General features: G+C 41.3%; 1 protein-coding gene across 1 annotated transcript in view; it reads left to right on the top strand.

The window, feature by feature from the left end:
• LOC119740489 (ral GTPase-activating protein subunit alpha-1-like) overlaps positions 1–13,446 on the top strand; it is a 74,341-nt gene extending 60,895 nt beyond the window's left edge. Inside the window, exons 28-39 of the mRNA XM_038215811.1 lie at positions 225–402; positions 1,845–1,909; positions 2,765–2,971; positions 3,645–3,786; positions 5,943–6,094; positions 6,664–6,845; positions 8,131–8,238; positions 8,974–9,045; positions 9,356–9,479; positions 10,178–10,327; positions 11,423–11,581; positions 13,318–13,446. Of these exons, the coding sequence (XP_038071739.1) occupies positions 225–402; positions 1,845–1,909; positions 2,765–2,971; positions 3,645–3,786; positions 5,943–6,094; positions 6,664–6,845; positions 8,131–8,238; positions 8,974–9,045; positions 9,356–9,479; positions 10,178–10,327; positions 11,423–11,581; positions 13,318–13,446 (1,668 nt within the window). The remainder of the gene's footprint in view (positions 1–224; positions 403–1,844; positions 1,910–2,764; positions 2,972–3,644; positions 3,787–5,942; positions 6,095–6,663; positions 6,846–8,130; positions 8,239–8,973; positions 9,046–9,355; positions 9,480–10,177; positions 10,328–11,422; positions 11,582–13,317) is intronic.
• Positions 13,447–13,729: the final 283 nt, after the last annotated feature.

Below are 13,729 nucleotides of genomic sequence, written 5' to 3'. Positions count from 1 at the left end.
ATTTGGCACATTCAGGAAGTCGTGCGTTCTTTGTGTGCAAACCAGTACAACACAGTACGCACACGCTGTGTGTCCTGTCCGCGGGGCTCTCAAAGTGGTAAAAACGCGCCCCCTTTTGTTGTCGCACGGAGCCCATACATAGTGCCTGCATGTGTTGTATTCTCGTAAAGTTTGGCAGTGTTTTGAAGTCAACTTGCACGCTCTATTTTTTTTGTGGAAACCAGGTTCTTCAAAATGCCTCGGAGGGTGTCTCAACTAACCAGAGGACCAGCGTCAATTTCTCGGAGCTGGCCTCGTCTGACTACGACCCCCACATCAATCTGGACACAGTGAGAGACGGACAGTCATTTGGAGGCAAGAGCCCCTCCCAGTCCGAGCAACTGGACCAGGTCTTTGAGGACGGTGAGTAGTCTACGAATACCTCATGGTCGGAGGGGAAGTAGTGTATGTTACTGGTCTTAAAAGTAATATGCAACATTTGCTTTTACTGTAATTTTCAGAGATGGATGGATTTGGAGGTCAGTATTTTATAGCAAATATTGTTACACTGACCTGTTCAAAGTTTTGTGTTCATAGATACTGGAAAACTCAAGAAAAAAATGTAGTCTGGTTCCCTGACCCTATTTCAGATTAAACGGAGCAGTTTATAGACGCTGGAGAATTGTCAAGTTAGGGAACCAGACGAGCTGTCTTGTACCCATTCAAGAATGTGTATTAAAACCGATTGCAAACAAAATTTGGACAACTAAATTTGGTAAATTGGGGTTAGTATTTGGAACGTGCCATTTTTTTTACAGCGATGGTGGGCCCAACAATTTTGGAAATCCATACAAAAATTTCACTTTTCTTGAAAATGACAGCACACCAGGTAACAGGATTTCACAGGATGCTTGAGACTTTTACTCATTTATAGTCAAGTAGGGTATTTCATCACAATTTGGTAGTTTTTTTTTTATGTTTGCAAATGTTGTGTATTACCTTTTCGGTTGGCTGATTCGACCAGCTCCTAACTCGAAGCAGAGGGAGGTATTTGAGCGCGTATTTGCAAAAAAAGAATATTCAAATTTCATGTATGACTGTGTCTGCTACGTGTCCAAACACTCACATTTTCTACTCATTAAGTCAACATTGTGTTGACGCTAAAGCTGGATTCCAATGCAGAATACTTTGGGACTCATAAAAGAACCTGACCACAACACTTCTTTGCATGGTTGAGTTGAGAGGCTCCAATGGATTCATACATAGTAACAACAAGCTGGTTTACCAGATCATGATCAGTAACAGTACTGCTTAGCTTTCCTTCCAGTGTGACGGTTTGGTGCAACAAGCACAAAAGCACACTGAAAGTTTTGACGGTGATAATTTGTGACATAGCAGACCCAAAAGCATTTAAAATCGCAAGGGTCTACTGATCAAGATCTTCATAAAATCCAATTTGCCTCAGGGGAATATTTGGCTTTTCTGCAAGTTGTGGAAAAACCTTTGTTTTTGTTCTGATTTTTTTGGTGTTTTTTTTTTGTTTTTTTCTTCTATCCCAAAACCCCGCAGACTTTGTACATGTTTTTTCTAGACAGCACTTTTGTTACTTCTAAAGCTTATATCTTAACCAAACTTGGCATGACTACATGCAGACAAAAAAAGAGCACAAACTAAAAAAAAAACCATCAAAATGCAGAAAAGCCCTATATTCTGTTCTTAACAAACAAAGACGTCTAGTTTTGATTGTGAACTGTGCAGTGCATGTCCCTCGTTTGAGATTCTATACACTATTGAAGAATATCATCATCCATCTCTGAATATAAATTCACTCTTAATTCTTGACTGATTTTTTTTTGCCATTGCAGCTGAAATGCATGCTGTTCAGTTCAGTGTGCCCTCATCCAAAGTTGTCAGGCTGGCTGCAAAGACGGTAAGTGTATAACTCCTTGAAGAAAACCTGAGAGAAACAACTAAGTTCACAGTGTTTTTAACCCTCTGAGCTTCTACTTTCGATGCTGATACCATTCTACTTTAGTTCATTGCTCTAAAATCTGCACCTTATGAACAAAATTGCATTTTTTTTTCAATGAACTGAGCATTCCTTGATTTGAAGCATTTTTTTTTATAGATTTTCTTCCCAATATTCATTAAAAGAACAAAATGACACCTTTTGTCTTTTATTTCATTCTTTGCAATCTTTCAATTCAGCCAAAAATACAGTTTTTTTGTCTTCAACCATTCCAAAAAATCTTAAATTTGCCCTCTCATGCTTTTCAACAAATTCAATTTTTCTCTCCTGACAAGATTTCAGTCTTTGTGATTCATTTAAATGAAAAAAACAAAATACTCTCTTTTCATTTAGGGTGAGTGCATCCCTCTAAAGAAATTATTTTACTTTGGATTGCTTTCGCACCTCTTACACACAAAAAGATCAGCCTTAGTTATTATCAGGATGCACATAATTTGAAATTTGTATAAAAGTAAGTATTCCCATTACTTAAACTGTCAGAATATTTTCTTAGATACGTTATTCAAAAGTGAATCACTTGTGTTTTACCAGAACAAAATAAATGGCAATTTAAAAAAAAAAACTTAAATCTACTTTTTTGGTGAAAGTCAAAGTGTAGAGAGAGCAACCTTAATACTGTTTTCTGAAAAAAATGTGGAATTGTGTTCCAAACAAAAGATCAAAGAAGTATTTTCTATTTGTTCCTAGTTACTCATTCCTCATTATTTATAGTTTTTCTGAACCTGATAGTTGTTCTGCTCCCGTCTTTTCACGTAGGTCATGTGTCATCTGGTCAACCATCTGAACCACTTCCCTCTTGGGGGCGGTCCCGCCCTAGTCACCTCCCTCGTCAATGAACTCGATGACCTATCATTCAACGGTGACCCCGACGCAACCTCATCGGCGCTCTTCAGCTCGCCCAATGTGCAGTTCTTCATCTTCAATGACTCGTCCCTTATATCATTTGTGCAGCTGTCTGACAAGGTATGCACCTAAATCCGCTTCAAGTCCTTTTTTTCGAACACCATCACTTGTAAAAGCATGCACTTGTGTTGCAGTCGAGTTTCAACACAAGTCTATTACAAGTCTAGCCACAAGTCTATGGGTTCCATACGCAAACAAGAGAGGGCGCTTTTTTACCACTTTCGGGAGCCCGTGGACGGGGCACACCGCGTGGGCGTACTGGTTGGCGCGCGTATAGCGCGAAGTATGCATGACATATTTTATTCCGAATGTGCACAAACCAATAGCGTCTTTGTGTGAGCGTTAGTCGCCATAAGCAATGTGTTCAGTGGTCTCCCCCAACTCTCCCTTTCTTACCGTTGAGGGGGTACTTGTGCACTGAGCCCATAACAAGTCTAGTCACAAGTAAATCGCAAGTCTTTTCACAAATACAGTCACAAGTAACGACCACAATCGGGTGCAGAGGGTAGTTAGTGAATTTATTATAAAAAAAATGAATTCTTCCAAAATATACCTGCAGAAAAATGGGATTAAATGGGATTTTTCTTAAGGGGTTTAAAATGTACTGTAAATCAAAATTAACCCTCATTTGTCAAAATTAACCCTCATTTGTCAAGTCTTAAATTTCCTCTCTCATGAAGCGAAGTTGTTGCACAAGTTTGGTTTATTTGCTATGATTTTCTTTCTTTTCCAGGAACCCAGTCCTGACTTGAGCGGTAGCCTGACCACGGCTGATTCCCACGCCCGCATTGTTGTCCGTAACGTCGGAGGCAAGTTTGTCTGGGACACCAGCATACTGTATGGGCCGGGAGAGAGCAGAGTACACACACTCCCAGGTCAGTTATTATGGAGAGAAATCGTAGTAATCCCAAAAACCTGACCAAAGCCAGAGTTTGTAGTCAGTTCCTCACACATTCTGTAACCGGTTAATTCACAAGCACTCCAGGCTATGCATTGAACTGTAACAGTTCAGTTAGAAAGGTTCCTAACTTTGTCTCTGCTCGTCAGTCTGCTACTTGGGACATTCCTTTTGATGGATTTGTGATTTGGCTTGTGATGGACTTGTGATTTGGCTTGTGATGGACTTGTGATTTGGCTTGTGATTTGACTTGTGATGGATTTGTGATTTGGCTTGTGATGGACTTGTGATTTGGCTTGTGATGGATTTGTGATTTGTCTTGTGATGGACTTGTGATTTGGCTCGTGATTTGGCTTGTGATTTGGCTCGTGATTTGGCTTGTGATGGACTTGTGATTTGGCTTGTGATGGATTTGTGATTTGGCTTGTGATGGACTTGTGATTTGGCTTGTGATTTGACTTGTGATGGACTTGTGATTTGGCTTGTGATTTGACTTGTGATGGATTTGTGATTTGGCTTGTGATGGACTTGTGATTTGGCTTGTGATGGATTTGTGATTTGTCTTGTGATGGACTTGTGATTTGGCTCGTGATTTGGCTTGTGATTTGGCTTGTGATTTGACTTGTGATGGATTTGTGATTTGGCTTGTGATGGACTTGTGATTTGGCTTGTGATGGATTTGTGATTTGTCTTGTGATGGACTTGTGATTTGGCTCGTGATTTGGCTTGTGATTTGGCTCGTGATTTGGCTTGTGATGGACTTGTGATTTGGCTTGTGATGGATTTGTGATTTGGCTTGTGATGGACTTGTGATTTGGCTTGTGATTTGACTTGTGATGGACTTGTGATTTGGCTTGTGATGGACTTGTGACTTGGCTTGTGACAGACTTGTGATTTGGCTTGTGATGGACTTGTAATTTGGCTTGTGATTTGGCTTGTGATGGACTTGTGATTGGATTTTGATGGACTTGTGATTTAATTTGTGACGAACTTGTGATATCTGTGGCATTCTGGCAAAGTGAGACAGAACTGGGCACAGGCCGTAGTGGAGAAAAATGCCCCCAAAGAAAATGAATGGGGTAATTTTTCTTCGATTTTTGGATTTATTGACATTTGTAATCTTTGATATGTCTACTACGCACATTTAAAAAAAAGATAGAACAAAAAATGTGGAACATAAGTGTTTTTTAAAAAAACAGTTGCCATCTATCATTCTCACGAATAAAAAACTCAAAACTTTAAAGGTCTTTTTCTCAGTATTTTACTTTTTTGACTTGCCAATAAATGTGAGCTTAAAACAGCCATAACTTGTCAACTGAATGTCCAATTGAAGTGCAATTTTATTCTCTTTCCTAATACCCACAAACCCTCATTTTGTCCTGTGCCCAGTTCTGTCTCATTTTGCCAGACCGCCTCACTTATGACTTGTGATTTGACTGGGGATGCACTCAAATAAAAAGCTGACGAAAATCCAGTCATTCGTGGAGTGCTGTGGCCTCGTGGTCTGGAGCATTGAATTTGTGGTCTGCGGGTAATTCTGCAGGTTGTGGGTTCGAGTCCAGCCTGCGGCTTTTGTGCATGTGCCCTCAGGCAAGGCACTTTGTCACTCATTGCTTCTCTCCACCCAGGATTAAATGGGTACAGAGATGGTTATTGTGGTTGATTGTAGCTGCTTTGCTGCCAAAATGGCAGCATCGAGCTGTATACTCCCCAGGGAGCTGAGATGGTATTTGGAATGTTTCATTGGCGCAATGAGCAGGGGTAATAATAAGCGCCTTGTACCCTTTGGCAATTTGGCGCTCTATAAATCCAGTTATTATTATTATTCAATATTCTGGGTTGTTTTTTTAATTTTTATTTGCAAAAAATATTTTGCAGAATACAATATTTCTATTCCCCCTGGATGGGTTGCCAGTCCATCGCAGGTTACTCCCCTGTTAATGCCGATACCCATTTATACTCCTGGGTGGAGAGAGGCAAGTAGAGGTGAAGTGGCTTACCCAAGGACACAACATTTAACCAGCAGCTGGATTCGAACCCCTGACCCTCTGATCATGAGTCACAAACCCTATAAAGTGCTTACAGTAAGGTTAAATTCTGGTGTTTTTCTGTTTTTTCGTTCTGCGTGAATAGAACCTCAACGCAGACCTAGCCTGAACAGTAGCGTATTTCAGTATGCCTCCTCCCCAAAGAGCAAGGCTCCCGTCTACAGAATACTCAATAAGTCTGTCACCAGGCTACCATCCTGGATCGATGTGGATGACTCCTTGGATATCTTGGATGAGGTATGTCTTTGTAATTCGAATATCGAGATCCGTTAGGCGAAATGTACAATATGCCAGTTCGGTGTTCCAAAATAGTCTGGTGCACAGCAAGATTCAACCATTATTTTTTTCGGGATTACCGCGGTAGATAAATGCACACAAGGCTATGGGGGACGTGGTAACCAAATCTGCATTCTGTGCAAATTTTTGTGCAGTGGAAAAGAGATGGAACTTTTGTTCGCACAAAAGTTTTGACACATAAGACACCTAAAAACACTTCACTGTTTTTTTGCAAAATGTTATCATAACACGATGATCCCTTCAATTTTTCTGGTACCTCGCTATGGTTTTGCACGCATACGATTAAAATTTTATCCTGAAAGAAAAATCGGCAAATCTTGATGTGCACAGTATGCGCAGTTGGAATACCGAACTAAAACACCCAGTAGCTCATGGGAGAGGCTTCTCGTACTGTAACATCTTACCCATAGATTCAGCAGAGTACTCAACCAAGTACATATTTCCATCTATTCCATGGTATAAGAACCCATTGATAGCTTGTTGTCTCTCTGATCTCACTCTGTTATTAGCTCCAGCAGTTCATAGGTTTCACCAGCCCCGAGTGCCTGCTGAAGCCTGGCGTGCCTCTCAATCTAGTCTCCCCGGCTCCCGAGGAGATCCCTCAGGAGCTGGAGAACAGCGCCATCGCCTCCTTGAAGAAACAGAACAGCAGTGAGGAGACTTATGTCAATCAGCATGGAGAGGAGTACAGGTACTAGACGTTTAGCGCTAGACAGTTCTTAGGCTGCATTCTGAATATTCGTGGTCTGGAGCATTGAACTCATGGTCTGTAGGTAATTCTGCAGGTTGTGGGTTCGAGTCCAGCCTGGGGTTGTGGTGCGTGTGCCCTTGGGCAAGACACTTTGTCACTCATTGCTTCTCCCCGCCCAGGAGTAAATGGGTACCTGTGAGGGCAGAGATGGTTATTGTGGTTGATTGTATCTGCTTTGCGCCGAAATGGCTACATCGAGCTGTATACTCCCCAGGGAGCTGAGATTGTCTTTGGAATGTTTCATTGGCCTGATGATCAGGGGTAATAATAATGTAAAGCACCTTGATCTTTATTTAAAAGCTTTATGTACATGTAAGTATCCATTATTGTTATTAATATTACTTGGCTTGCATCTACACAAAGATGTTATATTCATGTTTTACGAATGTAGATCCACACGTGAGTATGCATCACTTTTCGTTCATTGGACAGATAGTGAAGAGCGGCAATTAACTTAGATCAGGTCACAAATGGGCTCAATTTCTTGGAGCTGCTGAGCAGAATTTATAACTCGCCACATTTATGTGTTAAGCACAAATCGGTCGGGAACCGGTCACGGCCAATATGACTTTGCTAGGAATTATAGATGGTAACCGGCTTTTTATCCCCCTGGCTTTCAAGCCAGAGGGGGGGGGGGGAATATTGGGATGGCGTATTCCTTCTGTGTGTGTGTGTGTGTGTTCCAGTTGACTGTAAGCTCAGTCATCAATCTCAACCAGAAGGCCAATGTCAAAAAAATCCTTTCCAATATGGATATTTACGAGGTCTCTGGAGAGCTCAGCTCAGTATTACTAATGACTCTAACATGTGGGCCTTTCCTCACTAAAGGGGTACAAAAGTGTGACATGGGATTGGGAACTGAAGCAGGATAAAACTCACAGTGCTACTTGCATCAATATCTCAGTTTGTTCTTATTTTGCTGTATCATTTGCTGTGTTTCAAACAACCCATTGCTCTTTTCCCCCAAAAGGCCATAGATTTTCTGAGGCCTATCTGCAGAACTAAAGGTCCAATTCAGTTCTAGCTTGCTGAATACAAACTGCCAGCATGCCAGGGGGGTCGTGCAAGTTGTACTTGCAGTATTATTATTTTGCTAAACAAACATTTTCTCTGTTTAGCAAAATTTCTGTGATAAGCAACTCCACAAAACAAGCCCCAGGTGGACCGTTGCATAGTGCTTGCCCGTGATCACTGACGTTTTCTTTTGTGATTCCTTCCGTTTAAGTATGGTGACAGAGCCACTGATCCAGACTCCACACCAAGAGCCTACCTCACCGTTCCATATGTGTCGTCAGTTACTAGACCAGCTGGGAGTCATGACGTGGGATAAGAGGTACGGTTGTCATCTTGAGCAGTCCTGGAGTTGTCCTCGGAAAATTATCGACACCTATCCTGCTACATTCTGATTGAGCTGTAAACATAGGAATTTTCTAGATGATTTTTTTTTTCATACCAATATTGGCAGGTGGAATGCTGCATCATCGTTACCCCATGTTCATGCTCGGCGCCCTGCAGCCGATTTCATGAAACAGTGCGTACGTTACGCCATGCATATAGGACTTAAGTTAGCTGCGCAGCTGCGCAATGAACTTACAATCAATTCCACGAAACTTGGTGGTAGCTGCGCAACTTTCTAGATCATTGAAACCTTTTGGACAAGGAATATAACTGCTTCTCTCCGGTTCGTTAGTGTGACGTCATCTCAACTTAACCATGCGTACTTCACACGATGAAGTATTGCGAGAGTGGAACCAGAAATTAACGCAACGTGAGTGTTTAGCCAATGGGCGCTAGTAATTAGTGGTGCGCGCGTGTGTGACGTTTTTACTAACGACCCGGATAGCGGCTGTTTGTGCATAGTTAGTGTTTGGCCACAAAAACAGTCATTGAATCACCTCTGCCAGAAAATGCCGTCGTGATCGCTTTTGGAAATATATTCCTTATTTGTCAGGATATTTGTCTAACTAGGGAGAATTCATAAACTCACAAAACATCACAACCTAAATACATTGGTGTTTAGCATGATTCTCAGTATCCAGTCTTGACTTTTCCTTAATCTCTTTTGCAGGTCTCAAGTTAACGTGGTAAAAAAGAATGATCGTTTGTTGAGAGAACTCAAGAATCTGGATTCAAGGCAGTGGTAAGATACGCAATGACATCTTGCTTTTATTATCTCGTAACACAGAAAAAAATATGACAATTAGTTTTTTTGATGACTGAATTAGAAAAGTGATGTCCTCATTTAGCGATGGTATTATTTCCTTACAAAATTTACAAAGTTTTTCCCCCTGAGAAAAGATCTTGTTAGGATTGAAACACCCGGCCGTCTTACTGTTATGATTTTCAAATCATAATGCACAGATCTCATTCCAATGCAATTTATTTATCTATTTTTTATGGATTGATTGAATTGATGAGGAAAGAGATATTTTGTTTCTGAATTGTTGCAGTCGAGAGACACACAAGATAGCTGTTCTTTACGTTGCGGAAGGCCAGGAAGATAAGATGTCGGTGTTAGGCAATGATCAAGGAAGCCAAGCATTTGAAAACTTCATCGCTGGACTAGCATGGGAGGTAAGCCAGTAGGTTTGGTACATAACACTCCAACAACAACATGGGATCTCTGAACAAAAACCTCCTCAATGGTTGTAAAATGAGTGTTGGGGCGACCACTGGGAGACATTTGAAGGCATTGCTGACGACGCCTGACGTTTACGCAAAGACACTATTGTTTAGTGCTCATTCAGAATAAAATCAGTTGGCGTACTACCGTGTAGTAGCCTCAATCCTCCAAAATCCTCCGTTTTTTCTTGAATGTGGTCCTTGAAGGGGTGACCTTTGCCTGAATCCTGCAAAATCCTCCAGCAATCAATGTCAATATGTTGAGGCAGAGCCAGTGACATCCTGGAGCAGTGCGGAGATTTCAAGTATAATCTAGGCCTAAATTTATGCACGGCTGAGCATAAACAACACAAGGTCCGGCCCAAGACCTTGACACAGTGCATCCTCTGAAGACAGCCACACACTTTTGCCGTAACCTTAATCCTGCAAAATCCTCCATTTTGCAAAAAGAGGATTTGGGAAGGTTAGGGTTTAACAAGATTGAGTTCTGTAATGTACAAAAAGGAATACAAATTCTGAAGGCAATTTTCACTACCAAGTTCATACAATTTTCATAGATTTTGTAGGCACATTAATGTGTCCATCACGCTTCACTATCATTCCCGTTATCAAAAATCGGCTCCATTTTGCTCTGATTACGTTTGTCGCAGGTTGACCTTTCAACTCACCAAGGCTTCCTAGGGGGTCTACAGCGCAATAAGAGCACCGGGGAGACGGCGCCGTACTACGCGACCTCCACTGTGGAGGTCATCTTTCATGTCTCCACCAGAATGCCGTCTGAAAACAACCTCCTGCATAAGGTAAAGGAAGTGTTTGAACGTACTAATTACTTTGTTCTGATATGGGCTCCGTGCAGAAGTACCCCCTCAACGGTAAGACAGGGAGAGTGGGGGGAGACCACTGGGAGAAACTTTCGAACGCATTGCTGTCGATGCCTGATGCTCACGCAAAGACACTATGGCTTTGTGTACATTCAGAAAAAAGTTAGTCATTTGTACTTTGCGCTGTACACGCGCGGACCAGTAGGCACACTTTGGCCAAGTTCGGGCACGGACCATTATTCGACTAGTGGTTGATTTGTGACGTACCTTACGCCTGCGCACTGGTAGCAACGTGCGAACGTCTCTAGTCAAACCCTGGTCAAAGTGTCATTGCAAAACTTCGGGATCCTGGCTCTCTGCTAGCGTTACAAATGCGTGCGGCTATTGGTTACCAGTGATGCAAACAGCCCCAGTAGGTTGGTTCCAAATAGTCGACTAGCGTAGTCAACCACCGTCGACTAGACAGAGTTCGGGCAAGCGTTAGTCGAACTATGGTTAACCATTGGTCAACTATAGTCCTCGCGCGAACTTGGCCACAGTGTGTCCCATCCGAGGCTCTCCAAAGTGGACAAAAAGCACCCTCTCTGTTCGTACACGGAGCCCATATTCCTGAGATGATGTGCAAACAATTTCTCCTCTCACTTCCTCTGATTTATATTTTGATTGAGATTTGATTCAAGATCAAGTTACCAGCAAGTTTTTTTTTTTTCAACATTATAAAAAGAGACCATAATAAATGAATAAGTATGCAAATTATCTGTACACAGTTACCATAGCAAGGTGTACTATCCATGTATTGTATTTATGGGGAAATTCCTCAAATAAAGTCGCAGCGCGGTGACCCAAAGGTGAATTTTTCATAAATTTGGTATCAAAATGTGCGCAAGACTTGAAGCTAGAATGTCATGAAATCTCACTGAGAGAAATGCATGTTTGGCGAAAATACTGTTAAAAAGTGCAGGAGGGGTGCAGACTTTTGATGATTGGGTTACAATGCTTATTATAAAAAAATGTAAACAAAATTTATAAATATACATCTGAAATTGTTTTAACAATTTTGTTCTTTAATTGAAGATGCGTCACCTTGGCAACGACGAGGTTCACATCGTCTGGTCTGAGCATACCAGAGACTACAGACGGGGGATTATCGCTACCGAGTTTGGTGATGTCATCATCGTCATCTACCCCCTGGAGAATCAGCTCTTCAGGATACAGATCCAGAGAAAACCAGAGGTAGGAGGAGTTTTTGGCTCGGAATCCTCCGGAAATCTTCCCAAATCCTCCACCGCACAAAAACCCAACGTCAATTTTTGGTGCATTGAAAGCTTGAACATTTGCGAATAACCGGGAAACATTCATACCGATTTAATGAGAAAACCCTTGCTCAAAAAGAAGATAGGACTGGTAGAATATAGGACTGGGGTACAGTATCTCCTTTATTATTGCGCCTGAAATGGTATCATTTTGGAGTAACTTTGCTGCTTCAAATGAAAAATACACTAAAAAGCAATTTTTTCCCCATGTACCTCTAAAACAGTCCAGGGGCATCAAGCCAATAGCGTATTTAGGGGGGGGGGACAGAGTGGCAGATTGCAACGGGATGGAGATTATAAATGCAAAATCGGACGCTGATAGAAGTGAAATCGTGACGGTGAAAATTGGTAACGGGACGAAAGTTCTATTTTGCAACGCAATATATTTTAATGATTGCCCTTTTTGTCATGAGTGCCACTTTTCACTAGCGGCCTTTTTTTTCATGAGTGCCCTTGTTTACGTAGCATGAATGTTTGTCATTGTGTCGCCTTGAAGAGCGCCACCTATGGTCCGAAAGTCTCCTGTTTGAACAGCGCCCCCATAAGAAGGTGTCCAGCCCCCCAGCCCCCCCCCCTCCACCCCCCCAAAGCCCCCCCCCCCCCCCCCCTCTCCTTTTGATTTTACGGAGGCCGGGTGTCTGGTGAAATAAACCTGTGTACCGTTCAGCATGAATGCCGAGTGGCCTTGCCATACCCCATTGCAACAAGAAAGCAAGACTTTGGGTGCACGCATCCATCAAAATCCTCCACAAATCAAAAGTGAGCTCAATATTTGTGCTACAACTTAAGGCTATGAATTTTTTCACCCATTGACATTTGAGCAGTTTATTGTTGAGTTTTCTTTAAAATTGGATTTTTTTTTTTACAAATAATTGCATATAATGACACTAAAAAGTAAATTCATCAGAAGATATTTTTTCATTTCTTAATATATTGATGAGTCAATTTATTTCATTAGACAGGATTACCAGTGATTAACTTGACAGGACATGACAACTCTGTTTGTATAGGATTGAGTTTGAATAACGATTTACCAGAGTGAACAAAAATGGCCGTCCAGTTTGGTAACAGACCCTGAAAATAATGCTTGAATACACAGTTTACTGTATTTCATGTCCAGCGCCCTCTATTGGCCAGTTTAGGTCCAATTTCTTTTCTTTTCCACCAAAACTTCTGATAAACAAGGCTAATGGCTGATCACCAAACATTCCAGTTTTTTCCTGATTTCTTGCCTTTTTTGTGTCGAGAGAGGCATCAATTTTAATTTTACAAATGAGGTGTGTTTTTTATGAGAGTCACTCATCACAAGGCCCTGCTTAAGGGACACTCTGCCCATATTTTTGCCAATACATGTTCCATTTTTCAGACACTTGTGAAATAAACTCAAAGTCTTCTCTCTTTGACAGTTTCAAGCGTTCCATTTCAGTGTTTTGAAAGGACCATCGTACCTGTAAATTGGTTCTATAACACATAATCAGATCATAAGACTATAAAGACCTTGTTTGGTCATACTAGCTTTAGATTAAAATTGCAGTTATATGAAAAAAACACCCACTTGAATAAAACAAAATAACTTATTCTTCTAGTTACTCCTAGCTTTGTCACAAATCATATACCCCAAATGAAGAACTAGTGTCCATATTTTTGCCCGTACAGGTTCCGTTTTTCGGACCCCTGTTTGACGGTGCAATCGTAGACCACAAAGTCTTGCCAGGTCTTGTGAGGGCGACGGCCATCAACGCAAGCCGCATCAAGAGATCTCAACTGCCTCTCTATCAACGATAGTATCCTTTTTTTTTTCATACAAAAACCAAAACCAACAACTGTATTTGGTGAGTCCTGCAGATCGAGGTAAGTCATTCAAGATTTTTTTTTTAACATTTATAACATTATTTTATTTTGTATGTGGCAAAAACATTCATTTATAATCTTTTCCATCCAGCATGTACATGCTTTACCAAAGTACATGTATTACACCACTTCTGTCTTATTTGTTCATTACAAAATTGGAAATATGTGTGCTTCATGCCATTCCTTTCAAATGCTTCTAGTTTGTCTGGGTTTCTTG

The sequence above is a fragment of the Patiria miniata genome, unplaced genomic scaffold (genome assembly GCF_015706575.1).
Source record: "Patiria miniata isolate m_02_andy unplaced genomic scaffold, ASM1570657v1 HiC_scaffold_5, whole genome shotgun sequence".
NCBI classification, from domain to species: Eukaryota; Metazoa; Echinodermata; class Asteroidea; order Valvatida; family Asterinidae; genus Patiria; species Patiria miniata.
The sequence above is the reverse complement of the archived record's forward strand: the minus strand, read 5'-3'. Positions and strand labels throughout refer to the sequence as shown.